Raw genomic sequence first — 27,639 nt, 5'->3', positions numbered from 1 at the left:
TTTGAATGATTATCAATATTTTTTGAATAACTAAATCTGGACAAAAACTCTTAATTTGCAAGTAAAGCATCTTAATCCCCCCTCACTTTATTCATGAAAACTATGATCAAAATGGCTATTGTATGTCAGATATGACTTTCAAGAAAAGTATAGAATATTAAAAGGGTTTTGTGCTTTGGGTGGGGTTGAAGGTTGCTTCACTGGAAATATGTGAGATATTACTTAGAGCAACAGTAATATACTTTTCATTCAGTAAAAAAAGTTTAAAAATTTAGTTGGACATGATATTGTCAAACGTTAATAGAAGAATTTAATAATTTTGAGTTTGAATTTACTCTATATGCTGAAATATCTCTTTTTACATATCCATCCAACTTTCAAAATCAATCAAATACCTGAAAGTAAAATAATCATCAAATTGGTCAGACCAAGAAAAAAATAGTATCATGAAAAAAAGATTTGGTTTAGACTTTTAAGTTGTCTAAAATAGATATCAGAGGTGGAGAAACTCACAGAATATCATTTGTAAGAAATAATGCTAACAATCTTTACTATTATCTTTTTATTTCTAGTCTTTTGAGTTGAAGAGAAACACCAATTAAATAAAAAAATCTAGAATCATTCTGAGATAATTTTGTTCAGAAAACATTAATTTTCCACATTCAATAATAGATGTACATGTACCTACTAATATTGAGTTTAGAATATTATAAAGTTCATTTGTTATAAAATTATGTACAAAGTGCAGCTGAAAAAAAGAGACTTACTTTTAATGAAGTATTTATCTTCCATTTTAACACACACTGCTCTCATGAGTTGGTTCAACAATAGCCTAAACAAAACAACATTTTAGAAATCTTATTTAACATTTTAAAGTTGAGATATTTGTGTTGTCATAAATATATTTTTTGTTTGTAATTTGTTCATGAATCTTAATTAAAATTGTAGAAACAGAATTCCAAAATTATGATTGGGAGTTATTATCCAGAAATTGCATGTTTAAACAGGGATATGTTACCACTGACCTTACTTGAAGGAAAAGTAGCTCTGATATTCTTGAAACTATATTTACCTCAGTTGTGATAATTTGCATTGGGATTTCGTCAACTACAGCAATCAAGTTTTCTCCCTGAATAAAAGTTTACTCTTATTTTCCTTAATTTTAAACAGGTTTCTTTTTCATTAACCTTATATTGACCTAAATAAACAATTTTTAACATTTGTTACAAAAAAATTAAAATCTAAAGCTTGAGGATTGTTACAGTTTATATATTGTATAATTTCATTTGTTTTTTTTCTCTCAATAAATGGTAAGTAAATATATCATTCAAAAGCCAATTTTAAGTCAACAGAAAAACAAATCTTACCTCTTTTTCATTTTCAAGATCAGCAGAGATCCTTTCATTACTTGAAATCATTTCTCTGGAACTTGGAATAGTTTGATCTTCTTCACTCTGAAGTAAGAAATTTAATTAATATTTGTATGAAGAAAGGTTTTGTTGGAGAGTGGGAGGGGAGGGTCAAACTATTATCTAACTGTTTTTTTTCTGTTTCATTTTATGTTTGTTAAAGATAGATAGCTCTAGAGAACTGACTTTAAATTAGATTATTAGACACAGTAGATAATTTTAATATTAGCATCCTCACTGGGTCATACAGGCACAAAGCAAAAAAATATAACTTTTTAAAGACCTTTCCTAATAATTTTATTTTTAAGAAAAGGGTTTATTTACTTTTTTCAACAATTTCTCATTTTCATCCATGTTTTCAGTTTGTTCTGGTCCTGATTTCAAGTCATCCATGGGTTGGGTTCCAACAACTTTGGAATGAATAAACTTGAAATTGTCAAACTCCTTCTCTACTTCTTCAAGGGTTCTTCCACACAAAGTATTTTCCAGAGTTATTCCTATTTAGAATATATTATCAGTATTTAAAAGTATATACAAAAAAAACAAAGTAGAACAATATCTGTCTGTCTATCTATCTGTTTGTTTGTACTGAAGATTCTTGCTAACCGCTGATTTAGGAAAGGTTTATAATTATCTTCAGGGAGGGTACCTCCACCCTCCCAATAGAAATAGCCACTAGAAAAAAATTTCCCCCCCCCCCCAATTTTTTTTAAAACTAAAATTAAAAATGCGAATTGGGGCAACCCCCCTCCAACTCCCCCCCCCAAAATTTTTTTTTAAAACTCCCCTCTCCTCAAGTGCCCCTAGAGGCAAAGCTGCTAGTTTTTTAATATATGATTTTAGTAAGATATAATCTATTAGACAAAAGTATATAAAATTAATAATGATTTTATGCAAAGCCCTAAGTAGATTAACTAACCTCTCCCATCCCCCTCCCACTATCATAAAAAATATTATAACACTTTCCAATCTGATCTAACCTGAGTAATCTTCAAATTTAATTCCACATCCTGATACTGTAATTTTCTGCATTCTGTCACAACAAAGTAGTCTTGACAGGAATGAGAACTCACACTTGTCTTCAGTTTTTACAGGCCCATTAATTTCATGCCAGACATGCAATTTTGAATAGTACAAAACCTAAACATTTTCAATTACTTATTTTCACAGAATTTATCATATTAACTATTGGTAATGATTTTAAAAAATATGAAATTATGAACTAATTTTATGAAATGTTCATATTATTTATACTTTGTTGGTTTAAACCTTATTAACTCTTTGATCCTTTTTATTACTTTTTAATCTAGTAGATAACTCATTATTAACTTCTCAGAAAGGTTTTAAAAAATCTAAGGGAAAAATTTATGAATGATAATGAATCAATGCAAGTTTTTGTATACATGTTTTACCTCTATCATGACAACAACAATCCAGGAAAGATTAACAAAGATGGCTGCTGAGGTGAAGGAGCTGTGGTTGAATTCATCTTGGGATGGAAACAAGGTAGGTGCAATGAAAGGTAATACTGTCATAATACAGTTTTCCAAGAATATCAACATATAGAAAAAACAGGTTGATAAAAATTTGTATTTTGGAAGGTGTAGTGTGGATGAGTTGTAATGAATGTCCACTTGAAGGAAACTTGAACATAAGCAGCTGATGATAATCTGAATCTTCCTCTTATGTGATTTTACTTGGTTCTGTAGCCATTCTAGAGTCCAAATATTCTGTCTGTTCAATGATGTCTCTTTCATCTCTTTTCTTCGTGACTCAAATACAACTTTTACTATGATTAAACATAGAAAGTGAAATAAAAGGAAACATGTGTATTTGTACCAGCCAGGAACAGTCATAAGCATCAAATTTTGTATGACTAATATTCTAGCAACAACCTGCAACATAACACTGGGGAATAGTAGAACAAGTAGCTTCATTTTTTTCAATAATCCAAGTCCTGGCTTTTCAAGTTTCTTCATGGCATGACCTAAACTTAGCATGACCACAGTGAATAATATCTTTCCAAGAGAAGTTTCCACATCTGAGTTTGATTCATAGCTTCCAAAACTAATAATACTCCACACTCCATTGAGGCCAGCAGAGAATAGATCTGTCCATGATTTCTGAGAGATGCAACCAAATATTGGAAGGAGAACCCAAAGTTGGATGGTCAGTTGAATTATGTTTTCAAATGACGTCTCCAACACCTTCACCATATTCCATAAGATTTCTGTCTTGAATTTGGTCTGGATTGTTCTTGTTGGGGTGGTTGTAGTTAGGTTTTCAAATTGATAGGTCATCAGTAGAAATACAGGCCATAGAAGTTTTGCCAGAAACTTTCCAATAATATTGTCAATTGTGGTGGGGACTAAAATTGCTCCAATAGCATACATTATTCCATTTAAAATCAAAATGGAGAGAGTAATCCCAGAAGCAATATCATATTCCTTTGTTAAATCCATAGAACCAACAGAGTTGTTACACCATAATTCCATATTTTCCTTTGAATTTGAAGAACTGTAGTCTTTAAAGGCCATATACAACTGGAAATCTGAGAAGAAATCCCACAAATAGGGCAAGATTGAGACAAGCAGTGTCTGAAAGATAACTGAGAACCCAATCTTCATTTTCTCAAAACAGCTTTTCTCAGAGGTGTCATTCTGTCCATCTTTTTTTGAGCAACATGACAATTTTTCTTTGAAGGCTTCAATTGTGTTACTACATTTACCAGTGGATTCTCCTCTTATTGTGTCAACTAGTTCCAGCTTTAAAGGATCTTCTTGAGTATTTTCTCTGAGACACTGAAGGACTGATTCAGTGTCTTGGCCATGAAGAATCTTTTCACACTCAAGCATATCTAATGCTAATTTGAAATCCTTATTAAGAATAGCTACATTTAAACAGGACATTCTCATTCCATCAAGATCTTCATGTGTATGAAATATTTGGAATACATCTTGAAATGTGAGCCCAATTTCATCTCTTTTCTGTTGAAGTATCCCATTCAATACATGTAAAAATTGTTGGTTATACTTGGCACATGCTTGGATGTGTTGAACAATAAATTTAATAATTTGTGTTTTCTCTGCAGGCTTTCTTCTTAGTATCTTCATTATATCTTCCTCTGTAAGGTTCTTTATATAATTTCCTAAGAAAAATAATATTAAAGAGATCATGAAACAATTTTTCAAATTGCATTTTTAATCACCTTTTCCTATGTTTTAAGTTATTATTTTCAAAGAATTATGCCTTTAAATTCCATTTATTTCATTTAATTTAAAGTTCTATTTCACAGGATTTTGATGCTAAAACCTTTGCACTAAAAAGACTTAGGGAAAATAAGCAACAAAATTGATACTCTACAAATATTATTGTAATAATTCTCTTTTAAAATTTGTTTTCAAACTTGGTTTGAAAATAAATATAACACTTCTTCCAATTTTCTTTTCATTAATGTAAGTATGATGACTAAAGAAACATGGTTTAAAAGCAAAATAATGAAGAAATTAAGATTTATTTAGAATTTTTCTAAATTTGGTGCCACCTAACTGACTTTGAGCGGACGCCATGACCGACACAGACCAGATATCCTTATAAGATCAACTCTTGCCAACGTATAATTACTAAACTTAAAAAGTCATGAAGTCACAACTTTCTATCTTACCTACAAAAAAAATGACATTGAAAAAACTAGAGGGGAGGGGTCAATATGCCCCCCCCCCAATCTGTAAGGGAGATTTACAAGAAAATTTTTAAATTTGTTATATTTTTTTACATCAATGCAGAATTTGGTTTGTTTCTTTAAATAGTTTATATTGATATGCATTGTTATGCCATTTTAATAAGCTACAAATTCTTTATTAATTTTGACTTCAGTTCTTCACAAGTCAGTGCATTTGTTCTTATTAATGCATTTACTATTCAGTTTACCAACAAAAAGTTTTAAAAATCTTTTTGATTTAATTCAATTTTTGTCATCTTTTAAGGCAATATTTGTATAGATTTCTCTTTAATTGTCATATACCTATAAATTGAAATAAACTTATTTGCAAATTCATGTGCACTTTAAAACTAGCATCATAATCTAGTAAAAAGCCCCTAAAGGCGCTTTAAGTAAGGATTTCTCTTATGAGGGTGAAGGTTCTCTCTCTCTTCCATAATGGTTGTATTCCTTCTATGTACCTACAAGAAGCTACACTGTAAAGGAGAACTATATGAGTCCAGCAGATAGCTACTTTTACATCAGGATTATAACAAAATATTTTTATATTATTTTCTAAAATACACCAATTTTAAACAATTTCTACCAGTATTATAATTATTGAAGTTTTAAAAGTTGAATTGAATTAAAATTTTTTAGTTTGAATCAGTACACAGAGAAAAGTCATGTAATTTTGTGCACACAGGTCTCCTTAACTAAACCTTAGATTAAAAAAAATCTCCAAAGAAACGGACAACGGGGCCTTAAAATAGGGTACAGTGGTAATCAGAATCCGTTGGAGATTAAATCTTAGCTGCTCCTTCTTGCCAGATATTGCAATTTGAAGTTTTGTGGTAAAAATGCCTAAAATTACAAGAATTCTAAGGATATATGCATACGTAGACACCTTAATTCATCAAATAAAAAGGTGAGTTTAACATTTGAGGAGTTTAGATGTCTCTGCATATGTAAACTACACAGTCCCTCCCCATTTGGAAAATTTTTAAACTTTAAAGAAATTATTTTAACAAGAGTAATGAAAAAGGTACAATGTCCAGTTTAAACTATAAGCTAGAGGCTGATACCCTGGAACCAGTAGAAAAAACCTCAGTTCAAGTTTACATATAGCTAAAGTTAAATCAAAATACTCAAAACCCCCTCCTCCCCTCCAACCCCACCCCTTACAGCCCATAAATTTAAGGGGGGAGTGGGCAGGGGGGCAAAGTAATAGTATTATGTTTTTCTCAAAACTACTGGAAGTATTGTGAAAAAAATTTATATGTAAGATTCTTAGGCCCAAAGTTTCTGGAAATATTGTTGACTACAGGGCAGAGTTCTTTAGATATTACTAAAGAAATATATAAGCTTTAGTACTTGAACTTTAGTAGGAATCAACCAACCCCCTCCCTCCTTCTTAGACCACAAATTATTAGGCAGTATATGTGGAAAATAATCTTGTGTTACTTGTGAAATCACTGAATTATATTAAGCAAACTTGGATTTAAGCTTTTTTAGGATATTAGTTACTGTTACAAATATTGCTGAATTCCCCACCCCCTCCATCTGTTGGAAATAGTGGCTAGTGGCATAGGTAAATAATATTGTGTATCATTTAGAAACCTCTAGAGATATTCAGGGTTAATATTTTAACTTATATAGGCTCATATTTACTTTTTTAAATATCTATTTCAACTACACAGACCCAATTTAGTACAATTATTTTGATGCATAATAAAAGAAATATTGTCAACCCATTGCTCCTTCCCCAAACATTGAATAGGTAATACATATAAAGCAATTTGGAAATCTAAACGCTTGATTCCAAAGTTTGCTCCTTATTGCTTTATTGGTTCCTGAATAAAAAACAGGTGATGGGATTGTATGGAGGGTAGCTGGAGAGGGAGGGGGGGGGGGGGGCAAACAATAATTTAATATTTTTTTATGGGGGTGGAGGAAATTGTGCAGCAATATAATTTTTCTGGATGGGGGTTGGTTGAAGTTGGGGAAAGGTCAGCAATATTTGTAATTATGAACCTACTAAAGTTTAAATCCAAAAGCACACTATATCTTGAGTAATCTCAAAGTAAATCACAAGGGTATTGCAATACTTGTCTTTATTACTTAATTGGAGGGAGGGGGGGAGAGAGATTGTAAAGCAATACGGAGGGAAAGGGGGCTTGGAGGGAGGGTTTCAGCAAAATTTGTAAAAGTTACTTTTGACCTACCAAAGCATATCTCAAAGGTTTATAATTCTAGGAGTTTCTAACACAACAGAGTAGTACCCTTTCAACTGCAACCCTTCCCCCTTTCCCTCTTTACAAAATGTTATGTTTTTGATTTATTAGGAGATGGGAAGAGGTGAGCAATATATGTAAAAAAAGCTTTGGGTCCCACAACAATACAGATCCAAAAGCTTATATGTATATATCTAATAGTTTTTTAAAACACATTGGAATGATCTTCTGCCATCCCCCCCTCCCCCCCCCCCCCCAATTAGGTTAGGACAAAGGGGAGGGTGGGGGGAGAAGGTGGTCAACATAATTTCTACAATCTTTTGGCCTAACAACCTTCCATAAAAATTTTTCCCACTATACTTCAATTAGTTTTTGAGAAACACATAATAGTATTACTAGGCTTCCCCCCCCCTCCACCCCAAAGTTTGTAGATTATGGGGGGAGGGGGGGCAGAATTACTAAAAGTATCTTGGGCCATATGTAAACTTAAACTGAAGTTTTTTCTTCTGGTTCCAGGGTAACAGGCTTTAGGATAAAGTTGTAAATTGCACAAACCTCTTTAAGCTTATAGTACCTTATTTATTACTCTTATTTAAGTTAAAAACATCATTTATAGTAGTAAAAATTGTTCTGAATAGGGATGTAGTGTGTAGTTTACATATGATGAGATATCTAAACTCCTCAAATGTTAAACTCATCCTTTTTATTTGATGAATTAAGGTGTTCACTTATGCATGTATCCTTGGAATTCTTGTAATTTTAGGCATTTTTACCACAAAACTTCAAATTGCAATATCTGGCAAGAAGGAGCAGCTAAGATTTAATCTCCAACGGATTCTGACCACCACTGTACCCTATTTTAAGGCCCCGTTGTCCGTTTCTTTGGAGATTTTTTTTAATCTAAGGTTTTGTTAAGGAGACCTGTGTGCATTTAACACATGATTAAAGTGATCACAAAGCAAGTTTTAAAAATCTGATATATATTTGGAAATATTTAGATATTTAGATTTATGACAAAAATTTTGCTAAATTTGATATAAAATTTCTGCTTTTTACACAGTTGTTATCTATTTTGCTTATTGACAATCAAAATAATGCAATAAAAGTTTAAAATGTTGGACCCAAAAGATATTTCTCAGCTTAATTTAGTGCTACTAACATAACGGGTAATCAGAACAAGTGTAAAATAATGTATTAAAAATACAAAATAGAAACACAACTAAGGGGGCCCTCAAATGGTTTTAGAGAGATGTAGTATTAGTAATGCACAGATAAATTCAGTTTAATTTTTGTTATCAAAGTGCCTCAATAAAAAGAAACTTCTATGGACCATTTTACATCTTCTACTTACTAAAAACACCAATTAGCTACTATAAATAGAGATAAAAAAAGTTAAGACACCCACTTAAGAAAAATTTGCATATTTAGAAAGTTTTATACACACAAAAAAAAACAAAGGAGCAAGTGCAGATATCAAAACGGGAACAGCTAGGCAAATGCTTCATGTGCTATGCTCAGCAATTTGGATATCTAACAAATACATATAAAAAAGGACAAGGTTAAAGGGCGAATATAGGTTCGATATGATATGAGCTTATATCAAAGGTGCCATTACATACTTTTAGAATATCTATGCCAAATTTAAAAATTCAAAAAAATCCTTAAGTAGATTTTGCAATTTTCTGTTTCAATTGAACATATAATAAATGAGATTGCCGACAAACTGTTTATTTTAGCCCTTAAAGGGCGAATATAGGTTCGATATGATATGAGCTTATATGAAAGGTGCCATTTCATACTTTAAGATTATCTATGCCAAATTTAAAAATTCAAAAAAATCCTTAAGTAGATTTTGCAATTTTCTGTTTCACTTGACAAACCGTTTATTTTAGCCCTTTACAAGACTTTTTTTTCACTATTTTTCTTAAATCAATTTGATTGTTATATTGGCATGCATCTTATAAGGTAATTTAAATGTTTATTTGTTTTAATTATATATTATTTTATTACATTTTTAATTTCCATCAAAATATTTTACGCAAGAGTGCCTCAAATATAGCGTCAAGGGTAAATAATACATTTTAAAATTTATTTTTTCTATGAGGATCTGTGATTAATTCCTTATGAAATATTTACCCTAATTACGATACGTAACACGAACATACATACACAAACATGATGCAACTTTTAGCAAAAAAAGTAATATTTTAATTTTTAAATATTTTTTTTAATTAGTGGTTCAGCCCTTACTTTTTCAATGTACTTTTACAAAATTATTTTATGAAAAATTTATTTGATCAAAAGTAAAAGTTGCAGCATCCAATGTCTGTCAAATCCTTTCCTCTTCATTATGACTATGATTGAACAGAAGCTTTATAATTCAACCTTCAGACACAGCCTTGTGTGATGCAGTGATGTTTGGATTTCTTAGGGAACTACATTGGTTACGCAAAATGACGCAATTCTAACAACGAATTGGATCGGTTTTTGGCTAGAAACAGACTTATACAGTTAAATATGTCTATGTCTTTAAGTTATTTATAATCTATATAATGGCACCTTTGATATAAGCTCATATTATATCAAACCTATATTCGCCCTTTAACAAGACTTTGTTTTGACTATTTTGCTTAAGTTTGATTGACTATTACATTGGCACGCACCTTAAAAGATTAAATGTTTATTATTTTAGATTATATACTAGTTTATTTAATTTTTTAAAAAGCATAAAAATAATTTGCGTAGAAGGGCGTCAGGAGTATTGACAGGGTAAATAATACGTCTTAAAGTTTATTTTCTGTACAGAGATCTTTGATTAATTCATGATGATATAAACAACCCTTGTGTACGCATTTTCAACACACACACACACAGCCACAAAAAAACAGGGATTTGAAATCATTCTTCCTCCAAGAAAATTTTATCGATTATTTTTTTTTACTTTTTACATTATTTGATGTTTTTTTAACTTTTAAATAATTTACTTTATGAAGGTAGAAGGAGGGTATATTTACCCCTGATTAATTGGTTTCCACGTTATTACGACTATCATTTAACAAAAGCTTTTTAATTCAACCTTGCCACGAAGCCTTGTGTGATGCTAGGGTGTTTGAGTTCTTAGGGAACCACACTAATTACAAAATATTTTTATCGAGATTGATGGGTTTTAAAGTGTTCACGAAGCTGGAATTAAGTTGATATATGTCACTGATTAATGTTTTTTAAGATTACTTTTTTGAGAATTAAGTCTTAAATACTTCCCATTTAAAAATAAATCAAACTTTAAAAAAACGAATTTATTCCCTTGAAAACATCGTTGTATTTTGTGTTTTATTATACATATCTAAAAACCTATCAAAATCGACAAATAACAATCTTTTAGTTGAAGTTTACTTGCAAATTTATAGTAAAATAAAAGCTTTTGTTACATACCGTATTAAACTAACCAAAAAATGTTGAAATTGTTATCTACGGATAGATTTAAAATTTTCTTCCGATGGTCACAGAAATAAAGCCATATATGGTAATGAATATCACTGATAATGGTACCTGGATTTTCATTTTTTCCTTTATTTAAAAATTTATATGAATATCTAATTCTACATATCTACATGGCTTTAGATATGTGACGTTAAAAATCATTTAAAATCAGTTAATTGCTTTGTATATGTATGATAAAATGTAATATAACCATTGAACAGGATACATACAGGCAATGGATAATATTATAATTGAAACTATAAAATTAAGCTATTCTCGGGACCATCAATAATGTATCATCTTAATTAACGCCTATCTCAAAAAATGCTTATCTCAGAAAATGCTTTTCTAAAAACATTTTAAAAAGCAAAGCATTGTTTTATATTTAGCAATCAATATATTAATAAGAATATATTTTAATATCATTAATATGACTTAATTATATTCATTTTGTATAAAGACACATTCATTTATTAAAAATTAAAAATTAAAGTCCAAGCTTTTTAGCTCTAACTAGTGGCTACGCCCCTAGAGGCGTCTAATGGTACTTTAAATGTTTTTTTTTATATTTAAAATATGTCTATGTTGCGTTTGACATTTATGTTTCATTGAATGCTCTTTGTTAAATCAAGAAACATAATTTTTTTGTTTTCTTGTGATTTCTCTTAGGAAGGTGGTGGTACCCTCCCACAAATCTTTCCGGGACCTATGAGAATCTACCATGTTAAGAAGAACCTGATTGCAGCGAGATCCTTTGGCACAAATATACAGACACACAAACATCCTGTTACTAATAAAGTAACAGGATGTTTGTCTGTGTGTTTGTACTCTCTTTTGGAATCATACTGCAGAGTTAAAAATACGAATAGGCCCCCACATAATTGGGGGATTTTAAAGTTTTATTATCAATTGAGAAAGTTTTTACAGATATTAAGGTTTTATTTTATTTTGGGGTAAAATTCTTGCTTAGATTATATTTAATTAATTAACTAAAATTTATAGAAGATATTTAAAAGAAACAAACTTTAAAATGTGAATTAATTAAAGGTTTTGCTGTAAGTGTTTTCTAAGATGGGCGTTTTTTGAGTACAGACAGGTTGAATTAAACACACACACACATACACACAGACAGAGTACGGACACCACAGAACTTGATTGTATTAAAGTTTATTCTTCAAAACATGGAATAGGATAAAGAGCACACAAATTCTATTCTTTTAATAAATTTATATATAAATCTGTTGTATATGGATGTACAATAATTAAAGCAAGGCTTTATTTTAATACTAAACAAAATTACGTAAAGATGGTTCCTGAGATATTAAATCAAGTCAGTTTATAAAATAACATGTCTTTTCAGTTATGGGAATTCAATTATTTACTTATTATAGTTATTGAAATTGTCCTATATTGGTCCAAACTTATAACTTAAAATACACTGAAGGGACTGCAACTTTTACAATATTTAAAAATGTTTGGTTTCTATATTTCAACTTAACAAAATTTGTTGGTACCATTTGTACAATGATAGGTAAGAGAGGGGACGAAGAAAGAAAGAGGGAAATACAAACGGCTATAAGTTGGGTTTATAAACAAAATCTGTATGATTATAAATCAATAAATTAATAAACTTGTTTAACCAAGTTGTCGAGATTTTACATAATATCACCAGGGACGTCCTAGGGGGTGGAGGATAAAGGGGTAGGCATCCCCAAAATTTTTAATTTTTACCCCCCTTAAAATAAAAAAGCTTAGACGTCACTAACTCTATGACATAAAGATTTCTCCCCCCAAAATGAACTTTGTGATGCTGTAGGCATCTCAGAAATTGTAATTTTTAATTCTTCCCCCCCCCAATAAAAATGCTTGGACGTCCTTGAAAAGTATGATCTATGTTATCAAGATTTTCAATGATAAACAACCTTTTTGTTCCAAAGACCCAACTCTGTGTGAATGAAACAGTGATATTACTGGATAAAAATTAATTAAAATCAACTTATATATTATCCAGATTTTATTTAATTGACGACCTTTTTGTTTTAAATCCCCAACTCTGTTGAATGAAACAGACAACTACTTAAAATAATGGGCCCTGAATGTTTATTTTATATGGATTTTTCATTTAAATAATGTTTAGTTGAAACTTATGTATATTGATTGTAGGATTATGAATTTAAGGCTTTAAAAAAAATTAAATAAAAAACAAAATTTGGATATCTAGGGTTTAGATATAGGCAGGTATTTAGAAAAATTTGACTCTTTTCCGATAATTGGGAGAAAAAAAAGATTGCCTCTGTTTATGGAAAACCTTTAGTAAGACTGCTAATTTTTTTGCTAGATATATATAGCAAATGATATTTGTTTATTCTTTTTGCCCAATTTTATTCTTAAATCATGTATTTTCTGAAGATTTCAACAATTTTTCATATGTTAGTGTACCTGCATAGATATATCAATATTTGGTAACTGATTTTACGAAATTAACGCAGGTTTTATATTTAATTGTAAACCAAGTTTGAACATTTATTTCAAAAGAGGTGTAGTACAACAAAATTTTTGTAGTATAAATTTCGTTGTTTTTATGTGTAAGCAAAGAAAAGGGTGATTTTTCCTTAGTCTTATAAGTGCACAGATTGTTGTGGTATTTTTGTGAGAAGTGGATCTCGGCATTCTTAATTAATTTATTTCTACCTTTATGGAATTTTTAAGGCATTATTCAATGAAAATTACTTAAAACATAAGAAAAAGTAAATAAAAATGCAATTTGAAAAATTAGCTTCGCGATCACTTTAAGCTATAAACAGACTTATACAATTGAATATGTCAATATTTTTAAGTTATTTATAATCTATGGAATTGCACCTTTGATATAAGCTCATATCATATCGAACCTATATTCGCCCTTTAAGGATGTAAAATAGTAATGTCAAATCTGTCCTTTTATATGGTGCTAAATGATGTAAGATTAATGTTGCTGATATGAAAAAGTTAATTGTTTTTCATAATAAGAGTCCTAGAAGAATATGCAAAATATACTGGCCAGACATTAATAGTGTTTTATCAGGCAGGGACATGTGCTGAGAATGAATGGTCGTAGGATACCAGAACAAAAGCATAGAGAAGAGGCTGCAGGATGTGAAGGAGACAGCCCAGTATTGGAAATATCTTGTCAAGGCCTAATATTCCCAAGAGAAATGAAACATTTGTACAATTACAATACTAGAACAAAATTAACATATTTTGATCTGTTTAACCCCCTTATTATCTTATTATTGGAGCTAGAAGGCTAAATTTTTATGTAAAGTTTTCAGGTAATGTAACTATTTAGAAATTGTAATTATTTGCTAGAGATCTTCACAATCATTTCCCTAGAATCATATTGTTTTTGTGAAATTATCAAATCTACTGTAAGAATTCACTTACCTTCTTCAATGTCAGAAATTTGAGCCCCATGATATAACATCAAGGTCAGAATATCTCTACTTCCACTATTTACAAATTGTATAGCTGTTCTTCCTGAAAATATGAATTATTTATCAATATCTTATATTCATATCTTTCAATAATTACTCTTATAGTTGGTGTCCTACAAACCTGGAAAAAAAAGATTAAATCATTTGAGAAGGAGTAATTTCATACCCTAAACATTACCTAATCATTTCAGCAGTAAGTGTGATGATGGACAGTTATAGAACAGATATTATGTTCAGAAAAAAAGAAAGACCATTTAGTAAGAGAAATTAGTGAATTATGAAAAAAGAAGAGGACTTACAGAGAAAGAAATAAAACTTAGATAAGCCAGATAAAGAGGAATAAAAATGCAGTGAAGAGAACAAAAAAGAAATAAAAATCTCACAAATTTAGGAAAGGGGTGATTAACCCCCCAAGATTTTTATAAAACTTTTTATTTTACCCCCCCTCCCCCATATAAATTTAGCCCTACCTTGAAGGTGCCTAACTCACCCCCAACTATTTAGGAGGTGGAGTATTTACCCCCCCCCCTCCAAACAATTTTAAAGGGGTAAATACAAATAAATAATCCCTAAAAAAATTCTTTGCTTCAAGCACATTTTTACTCCCACTATTAAGATTTTTTACCACCCCCCAAAATGAAAAGGAAAATGAAAATTGAATGTCCTTCATCAAATACTTTTAAGGCATTTTTTATAACGTAGAAGGTGTTATAAGGTACAAGAAACTCATATCTAATAAAGATTAAAAATCTAATAATCCATTAAAATCTTTTAATTAAGTTTTCTTAGTTAAGGTGGCAAAAACTAATTTTGTTTCATAAGGTTGTAAAAAATTTTGAAGGCTAATCAACTATTCTTGGAAAAAAATTACTAGAATTAGTTTATTAAATTTTTAAACTGCTTGTAAATACTTAAAATTCTAACCAATATTTGGTTTATTATTTGATTATCTCTATTTTTCTTAAGATATGCTTCTTTCAAAATATCATGTGTTTTATTGGCTTTTTCATTACAAAGTGACAACTTTATACGCCATAACTTACCTTAAAATCCTTGCTAAAGTTGATTAAATTTAAATTTATTTAAAAATAAACAGAAATATTTTTTTCTTTAGAATTTTCAAAAATAACTTCAGTATGCTCCTATTGGCTTATATAGTCTTTAAAAGAATATAGTTAGACTGTCCATTAAGTGCAGTCAATAATTTTATTTGGTGGAAAATTAGTGCAGCTACTTTAAAAAAGGTAGTTAAATGATAATTAGTTTATGAAAAAGTAATTTTATTGTAAAAGATCCATATTAATCACAAAAGAAGTTCAAAAATTTGCTAGCGTAAAATTTTTGTTTGAAGACAACATTATTATTTATAATATGCGCACCATTTATAACAACTTTAAAAATATCGTTACGTGACAACCAGTGGACCGATTTTAGATTGGTCAACGGATTTGAATTTATTACAACCAGGACTATTTTTTTGCCACCTTGGACGACTAAATCGACTAAGGAATAGCCAAATACGGTATTTTTAAACTTTACTTCTATTTTATGCAATTATTATCATGTCTACAACTTTAAAATCATTGTTACGTGACAACCACTGGACCGATTTTAGATTGGTCAAAGGATTTGAATTTATTACGACCAGGACTATTTTTTTGCCACCTTGGACGACTAAATCGGCCAAGGAATAGCCGAATACGGTATTTTTAAACTTTACTTCTATTTTATGCAATTATTATCATGTCTACAACTTTAAAATCATCGTTGCGCGATAACCACTGGACTGATTCTTGATTTGTCAACGGATTTGAATTTATTACGACCAGGACTATTTTTTTGCCACCTTGGATGACTAAATCGGCCAAGGAGTAGTCAACTACGATATTTTTAAACTTAACATGAAAAAAATGTGAGCTGAATTTGGCCGAAATCGGCCGATTTCCAGCCGGCCGATAACAAAAACAGCTTGCTAATACTGTTCCAATTTGGTTACACTTTTAAGGGAAGGTTTATAAATGTCTTAGGGTTGGTGTTAGGCTTTGTTCCTGACCTCCATCAGACTCCCCAATAGGATAAGGATCAAACAACTAATATTCTAATATTATAGCTTCTAAAATCCTTATTTCTGAACCGATTTTAAAAAAATAAATGTCTAGCAGCTCAGTTATGGGACCTGGAAAACAATTAAAGCAATCCTTATATGCGTGGATTGAATCACAACAAAGAAATTAAAAACCGCATGAAGATTTTGGGTTCGCAGAGTTATAAAATTTCAAAAAAAATTCATATCAAGGATATAAACTATTCAGATAATTGGCAATTAAAATCCTTATTTGTATCATAAAAGGTAATAGCTGCACAATTTTTCCAAATGTTATAGTCATTTTAGAGAATATTGACTGCACTTACTGTCCATTGAATGTAGATAGTTTTAGGCACCTTGACTGTCCAATTTGGTCAAAATATCTAATTTTTATGTTTCATCCTTTTGCTGTTTAAAAGATGATTTTACAGTAATACTTTAAAATAATATCTCAATAAGTGTTAGAGCTAGAAAAATGTTAGAAACCGTTTTAAAAAGCTCCAATATCTGGCAATTCAACTGTAATGTGAACAAATTTGCATGATGAAAATGAAAGGCAAAATTAGACAATAAAGGAGTTTAGGTAAAGGTACTCTAAAAATAAAAGTAAAATTTGATCACAAAAAGAAATTCTAAAATTTACTACTATGGGAAGGTACTAATTCAATTTTGGGAAAGGAAGCTAATAAAAGTGGCAGCACAGATTATGACGTCAAAAAAAAATTAACTAATGAGACACCAGTATACTCTGTAATTGACCAATTGTAAAATTTATAGTGGCCTCTTATTGGTTAATTTTTTTAACGTCATAACCTGTGCCGCCACTTTGACTAGATTCCAGGAAAGCATGTTCTGAACTCAATAGGGTCCCAGTACTTCCTGTGTAAACCGTTTTAAGGGGGGTTGTTTTTTACCTGACAAGCTTTTGGGTGGGGTGTTTTCAATCAAAATTAATTTTGAAGCTTCCATGAAATAGATAAATCAACTTAAATAAATTTTTACTTAATCTATGTTTCAGGGATAGGAGGAGAGGACCAGATAATGATTAAATGGTGTTCCAGAACTCCAGCCAATTTTTTTTGTAAAATTATAAATTTGGTAGCAAATTAACCCTTAACGGTTGGGGGGGGGGCGTTGAACGCCCTCCCATCCGGTTTTTTCTATCTCATTTTCTGTGTGTGAAAGATAAAGAGCCCAAACTGCTTGACTTTTTAAGTATGGGTATGACACATAACTGAGAGTTGGAATTTTTTGAATATTTCTATTGTAAAATTTACATAAAAATAAACATTTTCTGGAAAAAAAATTTTCTTCTAGCTTCAAAAATAAGAAAGTTACAGCCGTTTGAAATTTTTAAGTAAAAAAAGACCTAAAAACAATGTTGTTAAATAAAAGGGTGAAGGAAGCGAAAATTGACTTAGACTTATAAAAGGATGGAAATTCATTATCAAACCATGGAATTGCACAAAAAAATTTAGCCCTCTAGCTCTAATAGGAACTGAGATAATAAGGGGGGGCATTGAACGCCCCCCCCCCCCGACCGATTAAGGTGCGGCAAGGGGCCCGACTGTAAGGGGTTAATATAGGAGTAAAGATTTTGAAGTGAAATAATATCTTTTTTTTCTCTCTTTTATTTTCATGCATTTGTAAATATTGGATAAACTGTAATAAATCAAGGAAGAGGGGATTAGCAAATTTGCCTCCCCTCTCATTTTTGCTCCCCCAATAGTCCTCTCAGATGAACTGTTTTTTAAGGTTAATCTGCCTGCCTTTAAAGTGTTCATGAAGCAAGGGATACATTTGATACAAAAATTTGATACATAGTTGGAATTACTAAGTTATTTAGAATCATGACCAAAATTTTGCTAAATTTGATATAAAAAGTGCCTTAAAACACCTATTTTTAAATTTGCTACAGTATAACTAAAATTTATTGACACAATTCTGTGCTAAACAAACCTTTAGATTTGTTGACATTTCTCTTAACACAGATGGAGTTAAAAAAATTCATACTTACAAAATAGAGATAAATATCTGCTTTTTATACTGTTGTTATCAATTTTGCTTTATGACAACTGAAAAACTTGCAGGTAAGGTTTAAAAATGTTGTACCAAATGTCTAAAAAGATATTTTTCAGCTTATTTTAGTGCAACTATCATGACAGGCAATCAGAACTAGTGAGGAATAATTTATTATGGAAACACAACTTTAGGTGCCCTTAAATGGTTTTAGAGAGATGTAGTATTAGTTATGCACAGTTGTATTCAGTATAATTTTTGTTATAAATGTTGTGCCAAAGTGCCTCAATAAAATGACCCTCAGAACAGGATGAAACTGGTAATGGATGTATCATTTACTAAATTATACATAGATATCCAATTAAAAATATTTTGATTGTGTAATTGTAAAACAATAAAATATGTAAAGTCTAAATATTTTTTACAGTTCTTTATTGATATTACAATTATAAATGATGGCAATAGGAGCTCCTTTTAATCCACAAACAATAAAATATGTATAATCTAAATATTTTTAACAGTTTTTCATTGATTTTATAATTACCAAAGAAGACCATTAGAGCCCCATAAAATCCAAAAGCAATCATTTGGGTTATGAGGTGAAAGAGCATGCATTGATGTTCCCATTTGGCCATCATAAGTAGGTAGATTAGTAATTATACAATTCATTCATACCTCTTCTCAATGCAAATAAAAGGCTTCAGTATGGAAAAAAAGCATGAGGCACTCTGAAATCAGAAGAAACAAATCATGTAAATAAGTGCCCTTTTAAATCTTCATGCCACCTATTGCTTTTAAAGGCACAATTGCCTTCTTGTAAGGTTCAATATAATCATCATTTTATGGGGAATTAAAAATCTAATTACTATTTGGTGTCGTGTGAGGGTCTACAAGTGTACACAAAAAGGGCAGGGGGAATGAAATATTTTCCCCTCATCAAAGATTATTTATATATTTATAGATGTTTAGATTAAAAGGAATAAATAAATTTGAAAAATATTTCTAGAGCCATTTCTTTTATTGTGATAGTAGTTTGATTTTTTTACATTCATACAGTTGCTTTAGAAAGCATCATTCTTCACTTCTCTGGTCTGATCATACATAAATGTTCTGCTATTAAATTACCCAAGGATTGAGAAGATGATTCTATATATGTACCACTAAAAGGGTCCCTTCAACATTGCCTACTTATCCTCTCAAACATGATACTATCTTGTAAAGAAATACTTTTACAATTGCTATTTTTATTGTATAGAGGGCTCTACTTGTCTATTCTATGATGATATGGGGGTGACTCCAAATAGGGGAAGGCAGTTCAATATTTACAGTACAAAGGTTTATTTTGTACAGCCTTCCCTTGTTCAAAGGCAGCCCTAAAACATCATAGACTATACAAAAAAAGGGCAGGGGGAATTAAATATTTTTCCTTCATCAAAGATTATTTATATATGTATGATGATTTGGGGGTGCCTTTAAAAAGGGTAAGGCAGTACAAAAATTACCTCATCTGAGTAAATTATGCAGAACTTAACAAATTTTTATTGTCATAATAATAAATATGTTAAATAGAACATTGATACAGGAAAGGCATTATTTCCTATAAGTTATATTTATGTGCATTGCAATAAGTATATTTTCTAACTAAAATTTTTTTTGTATCAATGTCCTATTTTACAAAATCATTATTTTTTCAAATAGCTATTTTATTTCATACTGGGCTCTATTTGTATAGTCTATGATGTTTTGGGGCTGCCATTGAACAAGGGAAGGCTGTACAAAATAAACCTTTGTACTGTAAATATTGAACTGCCTTCCCCTATTTGGAGTCACCCCCATATCATCATAGAATAGACAAATAGAGCCCACTATAAAATAAAAATAGCAATTGTAAAAGTATTTCTTTACAAGATACTATCATGTTTGAGAGGATTAATAGGCAATGTTGAAGGGTCCCTCTTAGTGGTACATATATAGAATCATCTTCTCAATCCTTGGGTAATTTAATAGCAGAACATTTATGTATGATCAGACCAGAGAAGTGATGAATGATGCTTTTTAAAGTAACTGTATGAATGTAAAAAAATCAAACTACTATCACAATAAAAGAAATGGCTCTAGAAATATTTTTCAAATTTATTTATTTCTTTTTAATCTAAACATCTATATATATATATAAATAATCTTTGATGAGGGGAAAATATTTCATTCCCCCTGCCCTTTTCGTGTACACTTGTAGACCCTCACACAATACCAAATAGTAATTAGATTTCCAATTCCCCTTAAAATGATGATTATATGGAACCTTACAAGAAGGCAATTTTGTCTTTAAAAGCATTAGGTGGCATGAAGATTTAAAAGGGCACTTATTTACATGATTTGTTTCTTCTGATTTTAGAGTGCCTCATGCTTCTTTTCCATACTGAAGCCTTTTATTTGCATTGAGAAGAGGTATGAATGAATTGTATAATTCCTAATCTACCTACTTATGATGGCCAAATGGAAACATCAATGCATGCTCTTTCACCTCATAGCCCAATTGATTGCTTGTGGATTTAATGGGGCTCTAATGGTCTTCTTTGGTAATTATTAAATCAATGAAAATCTGTTAAAAATATTTAGACTATACATATTTTATTGTTTGTGGATTAAAAGGAGCTCCTATTGTCATCATTTATAATTGTAATATCAATAAAGAACTTTAAAAAATATTTAGACTTTACATATTTTATTGTTTTACAATTACACAATCAAAATATTTTTAATTGGATATCTATGTATTATTTATTAAATGATACATCCACTACCAGTTTCCTCCTGTTCTGAGGGTCATTTTATTGAGGCACTTTGGCACAACATTTATAACAAAAATTATACTGAATTCAACTGTGAATTACTAATACTACATCTCTCTTAAACCATTTTGGGGCGCCCAAACTTGTGTTTCCATAATACATTATTCCTTACTAGTTCTGATTGCCTGTTATGTTAGTTGCACTAAAATAAGCTGAAAAATATCTTTTTAGACATTTGGTCCAACATTTTTAAACCTTAATTGCAACTTTTTCAGTTGTCAATAAGCACAATTGATAATAACTGCATAATAAGCAGTAATTTATCTCTTATTTTACAAGCATTAGTTTATTAACTCCATCTGTGTTAAGAGAAATGCCAACAAATCTAAAGGTTTGTTTAGCACAGAATTGTGTCAATGAATTTTAGTTATACTGTAGCAAATTTAAAAATAGGAGTTTTAAGGCACTTTTTATATCAAATTTAGCAGAATTTTTGTCATAATTCTGATTAACTAAGTAATTCCAAATATATATCAAATTTTTAAAACTTGCTTCGCGATCACTTTAACCCCATCCTTCACCTTTCTTCATCCACGCCTGAGCTGTTGAATTCCCGCCATTGTGCTTAATTATATCTAATTAGTGTGTGTGAAAAGAAGGATAAGTTTCTCTTTTATTCTGTTGTAGCCTCCCCCATTTTTCATGGGGTAAACTTCACCCGCCTGGCCTTGGAGTGGGACACAAATCCGTGGCAAGAACTTTTGTAGCCTTTTTTTGTAGGCTACCTTACAATTTTTACTTTTCCTCAATTCTGTGAGTCCCGAAAAATGCCCTCCAACACACTACTAGTCAACTCCTGCCCAAAATGCTTGCTATCAATTAAACCAATCATCTCTTAACAAACTGAAACTCAAACACCAACCCAATTTTAACAATATCATTTTAATTGTGTAGTTAGTTTTTATATCTAATTTATCTTTTGTTTCATATTTTACTTATTATATTTTGTATAATTATTTCTGTAAAACAAATAAATCATTGGAACAACAACAACAATAATGCATATAATAAAATATGTATTGTAACATATCACATTTCAAATCACTTGATATATGAGTAACACACAATAGTTTTAGCCAGTTGGGGGTTATAGGGAGTTGGAGGGTTGACTTACATGATCTTATTTTTTTATTTGTCATGCTATTATTACTATATTTTTAAATTTACTTTTTTAATATCTGGAAGAATAAACTATGATGAATATTGAGTAATAGCCTTACTAATTTTGTTAACCCCCATTCTTATTTTACTTTGTTCTGCTGTTATTATTACTGTATTTTTTATGTTCAATTCTTTTAATATCTGGTGTAATAAACTTAAATAATTATTAATTAATAACACAAATAATAAAGTAAGCATGGATAAATAACCTTACCCCATCTATCCTTGACATGAACATCTTCCCCATCTTGTAGGAGTTTCTCAACTATACCATTCTGACCTTTCATTGCAGCTCGATGCAAAGGAGTCCATCCTGAATATTTAGGTTAATATAAATATAATTTTTGTTACCTCTTTTTTTTCTATATTTGTAGTGCAGCTACTTCATTAATATGGAGTTTCTTCGGCAATTATTTAAGATAAGATTCTAACTTTGTTTTCTTTGTTTTATTTTTTATTTTATTATTGATAGCTATTTTAAGTTTTTTTACTGTTATGATTCTGGTTATGATCCATTTTATATTTTTTTACCACCCCCTTACTATCAATGTAGTTATTATTAAACATTTTATTTTTGTTTGTCCATATTTGTAATTGTATTTTTTTTGTTTCTATTCAATTCTTTTAATAATTTAATTTCTGGTATAAAAAAATTAGATGCTTATTGAGAAATAAAACAAGTATGAATACATATAATTAACTAACCTCCATTATTCTTGGAATACATGTCTGGCCCATGTTGTAGGAGTATATCAACAATACTCTGGTGGCCTCTCCAAGCAGCATAATCCAAAGGAGTTTCACCTGAATATTTAGATTAATATTAATATTAGTGTTGACAAACTTTACACATTTTTCAGAATCTTTTTCTACATTTGTAGCACAGCTACTACATCAATGTGATATTTCTTATGTAATTATGAAAGATAGAAGTTATTTTTTTTTTTGTATTTTTTCTATGTTTAACAGCCATATTAACTTTATTGACTCTATATAAACCTTTTCCTTTTTTAACCCCTTTCTTATTTTACTTTGTCCTGTTGTTTTTACTGTATTTTTTTTATCTTCAATTGAATTAAATCGAAATTAAATGTGTATTGAGTAATATTACCAATAATAAAGTAAGTATGGATAAATATATATTAAACTTACCACCCTTATTCTTGACATGAACATCTGCCCCATGTTGTAGGAGTATATCAACTGTACTCTGGTGGCCATTCCAAGCAGCTTTAAGCAAAGGAGTGTATCCTGAATATTTAGGTTAATATTAATATTAGTGTTGACAAACTTTACACATTTTCAGAATCTTTTTCTACATTTGTGGCACAGCTACTTTATCAATGTGGTATTTCTTCTGTAATTATGAAAGATAGGAGATACATTTTTTTTGTACTTTTTCTATGTTTGACAGCCATATTAACTTTATTGACTCTGAACCTTTTCCTTTTTTCACTGTCTTTCTTATTTTACTTTGTACTGCTGTTTTTACTGTATTTTTTTATCTTCAATTGAATTAAATCGAAATTAAATGTGTATTGAGTAATATTACCAATAATAAAGTAAGTATGGATAAATATAATAAACTTACCTCCAGCATCCTTGACATGAACATCTGCCCCTTGTTGTAGGAGAATATCAACTATACTCTGGTGGCCTCTCATAGCAGCACGATGCAAAGGAGTCCATCCTGAACATTTAGGTTAATATTAATATTAGTCTTGACAAATTTCACACATTTTTAATTTTTTTTCTACATTTCTAGTGCAGCTACTTCATCAATGTGGTATTTCTTCTTTAATTATGAAAGATAGGAGATACATTTTTTTGTACTTTTTCTATGTTTGACAGCTATATTAACTTTATTGACTTTAAACCTTTTTTTTTTAACCCCCTTCTTATTTTACTTTGTCCTGCCGTTTTTACTGTACTTTTTTTTATGTTCAACTCTTTATAATGGTTTGATAAACTTAAATTTATATTGAGTAATATTACCAATTATAATACAATTAATTGGTTTTTTTGTATTCCTTCTGGTTGTGTCAGAAAAACAGAATTCATAGTTTTAGTTCTAACACTGTGTAGATAGATAGACAGAAGGATAGTTAGATACATATATATGGGTATTATCCACATAGGATTTTTTTTTAAATTTTAAAAATTGAAGTCAAGCCCCCCCCCCCCCCTGGATAAAACTATGAAAGCTGGCTGCTGCGCTTGTTCCCCTGGCCTTCCTAACCTGAGTGCTTGGCTCCCTAGCCTGCCTAGCTGCAGTGCTTGGCCCTGTAAGAGTCTAACGCCAAGGTATAGTTCCTTTCATCCCAGTAGCTTTTTGTTATCTTAGGTTAGGTGATTGCCCTGCAGGGTTAGGTAATTGACCCTGAATGTGTTAGAGCCCCCTGCAAGGGTAAGAAATAGGAGAAAAGCTACGAAGACAATTTGATGAAAATGAAAAGAGGCAATGTCACACTATACCCTTTACTGAATTACACTGTCATTAAAACATGAATGGACAATTTGATGTTATAAAATAAAACCAAACACAGATTTTTTTTTCTTTTCATGCTACGTAAAAATCTCTAGAAACAGTAAAATAATAGTATATGTTCAGATTTGACAAGTTTTTCCTTTTCATTCCTAAAATAGAAAAATCAAGTCATAAATGTAGTATACATTTGTTAAGGGGTTTTATAGTATAAAAAATAATAAGCAGATTAATGTTTCTTGTGTTTGGAGCTTTAGAAATTATGAACAATATCCTTTTTAAAAGGTAAAAGGATCTGTGTATGTATTTCTGTGTGTGTACCAAAGGATTTGGCTAACCGTTGAACTTATATGGTTAACTAAAAATTCTTTTCTTAAATTTTCACTTTTTGAAACTGCAAATGCAAGTGAGGAGGTCAACTCCCCCCCCCCCACAATAAATAAAAAAAACATCGCAATTTTTATTATTGGTATGTAAATATTATTATTGTTTTTAAATTTCTAAGCTTTCCTGGATCAAAGCAGCTAAATTGACTTACCATAAAAGTCTTTTGCATGTATAATAGCTGGGTATTTAGAGAGGGCTTTATTCACTTCATCCAGATTTCCTTCTTCACAGTTCTTGAAAAACTCATACACATCTTTTTTAGAATGCATATTCCTATAAAAAAATGAAAATATTTTGTATAGCACGGGTAGGCTAAAAAATTCCAGGTTTTTGAAAATACCTATTTAAATGTTTGCACAGCCTTAAAGTCACATGTCTTGACATACTGGAAAGAGTAAAAATTTAATTTTATAATGGGCCCACAAAATTTTATTTTCTCCATTTTAGTTTAAAATACTAAAAAAAATTGGGTAATTTGATAGAAATAAAAGGAAAGGTTTGTCTTTTTTTCACAATTAACCCGTGGAGGATATCCCTTAGGAGCTGGGAAAAATGAGAAGATGTTGTTGGAACCACAATAGCCAGCAATACTTTAGTAGATTAGACTTAATTCCAATATAGAGGGGTAAAACAGAAGAATAGCCTAAAACCTAAATTATAAATGTAAAACACTCTAAAGCCAAAATGAAACCTATATGAAGCTTCCCTGAAATAGAGGACTCAATCAGTTGTATGGTTTTGGAAATCATAAGCTACAGACAAATAAACCTTATTACTTTCAAAAGTAACTAGCGGCTTCGCCCCTAGCCTCTAGGGGCTTTGCCCCAAGAGGTTATCAAAAAAAAATTAAGGTGAAATTCGTAAAAGGACCAAGGAAATCTCCTGCAAAAAAAAAAAAAAAAAAAAAAAAAAAAATTGGGGGGGGATTTTTTTGTTTTTGGGGGGGGTTGGGGGTGTCCCACCCCCAAAGAAAATATCTTAAAACCACCACAGGACCAGTAGGTATATTCCCTGAAGAGTAGAGCCCATTCGGTTCAGCGGTTACCGAGATCTTAAGCTTCAGACGGACAGACATCGTTCTACTTTGTATTATAGATAGGATCAGTGTGTCTGCCTGTATGAGAGAATCTTGTGAAACTACATGGTTCTCCTTTACAATGTAGTTTTGCATAGGTTCTTGAAAGGTTTTCTACTATTTGGGGGAAAAGTATCACCACCATCAAAGATAAAATAATAGCTCCCTTTTACTTTTCTTTAAAAACTTAAATTGAATGTAAAGTGTTGTTGCCCACCCCTCAAGTGTTCCTAGAGGTTTTAAGGCGCAAAACTGCTAATATCTTATTATTGTGGTAGGCGGCATCATACGGACAAGCCTTTTCTAGAGTATACTATGCTCTGGGACTCCCGGCAAATGCAGGTGTTAAAACTCCACCCATCAACTTTAGATACGCTATCAAAAGACGGTCATTTTGATAAGCGGTCACACCCAACCCATTGTTATGGAATACAATGGCCACCTGGGCATGGGGAGGGGATTACCCCCTCCCCCTTTCCGCAGCCGGACCTTCCCTTTTCTCTGCCATCACCTGCCTCCTACCTTTGCGCCTGTGGACACAGCCCCAGCTCAAAGGAACCCCTCACCAGCTATCCCTCATAATCTGTTATTATATTTCTATTTGCTATATAAACCTGTATATCTATTGTAATGCTTCAGTTCAAATATATCTTTTAAACAGTAACTACTTGTAGTTCTTATTGATAGAATCCTTAAAGGCTAGGGGCTCTTTTGAATCGAACTCGCTCAGTAGGGTTGAACTGCTTCACCCACACCACATTATCATTAAAACTTACTTTTCTATAGAAGTATCCTCTAGCTTGTCACCATCAGAAGAAGACATATTCCTAGAATTAATTATCTGATTACATCCAGGCATAAAAAATTAGCTTATATCAACAACAAAATTAATTTGTAAAGAAGTCACACAACTTATACATGTTTTCAGCTGTCATTTGGGGTCAACACATCGTTGAAGACCTCTCCATCTGCCCCCGAAACATTCTTCTATATTCATTTTGCTTGTTGGGTATACCTTTTACCCGATAAAAAATAAATAAGTGGCCTGGGAATTTCTTCAGTAATTCATCAAAAAAAGCTTTTCAAAATTAGGACTTTTAATGCTTTTTGGGTAAAGTAAAGGCATATAAAAATTGGGAAGTTTTTATAAAAAAAAGTTTAAGAGAAAGCACCAGTTTATTTCTTTCTCATCATAATTTATGGTTTATTACACTATTTTTCCTTCACATTAATATTTATATTTAATAATCTTTGGTACTATTTAATGCCTTAATTATG

General features: G+C 30.7%; 1 protein-coding gene across 1 annotated transcript; it reads right to left on the bottom strand.

Moving 5' to 3' along the window:
* On the bottom strand, positions 1-22,723 carry LOC145307238 (uncharacterized). Its single transcript, XM_080149613.1, has 9 exons — positions 22,629-22,723; positions 14,247-14,339; positions 2,822-4,557; positions 2,390-2,549; positions 1,734-1,906; positions 1,368-1,454; positions 1,073-1,129; positions 768-832; positions 1-395 (listed from the first exon to the last, which is right to left on the bottom strand). Exons 1-8 carry the CDS (start codon positions 22,699-22,701, stop codon positions 794-796), a joined length of 2,418 nt encoding a protein of 805 aa, XP_080005739.1. The 5' UTR covers positions 22,702-22,723; the 3' UTR covers positions 1-395; positions 768-793.
* Positions 22,724-27,639: the final 4,916 nt, after the last annotated feature.

The sequence above is a fragment of the Acartia tonsa genome, chromosome 15 (assembly GCF_053477335.1).
Source record: "Acartia tonsa isolate MP-2025a chromosome 15, ASM5347733v1, whole genome shotgun sequence".
Taxonomy (NCBI): Eukaryota; Metazoa; Arthropoda; class Copepoda; order Calanoida; family Acartiidae; genus Acartia; species Acartia tonsa.
Note: the sequence above shows the minus strand (reverse complement) of the source record. Positions and strands in the feature narration are given on the sequence as shown.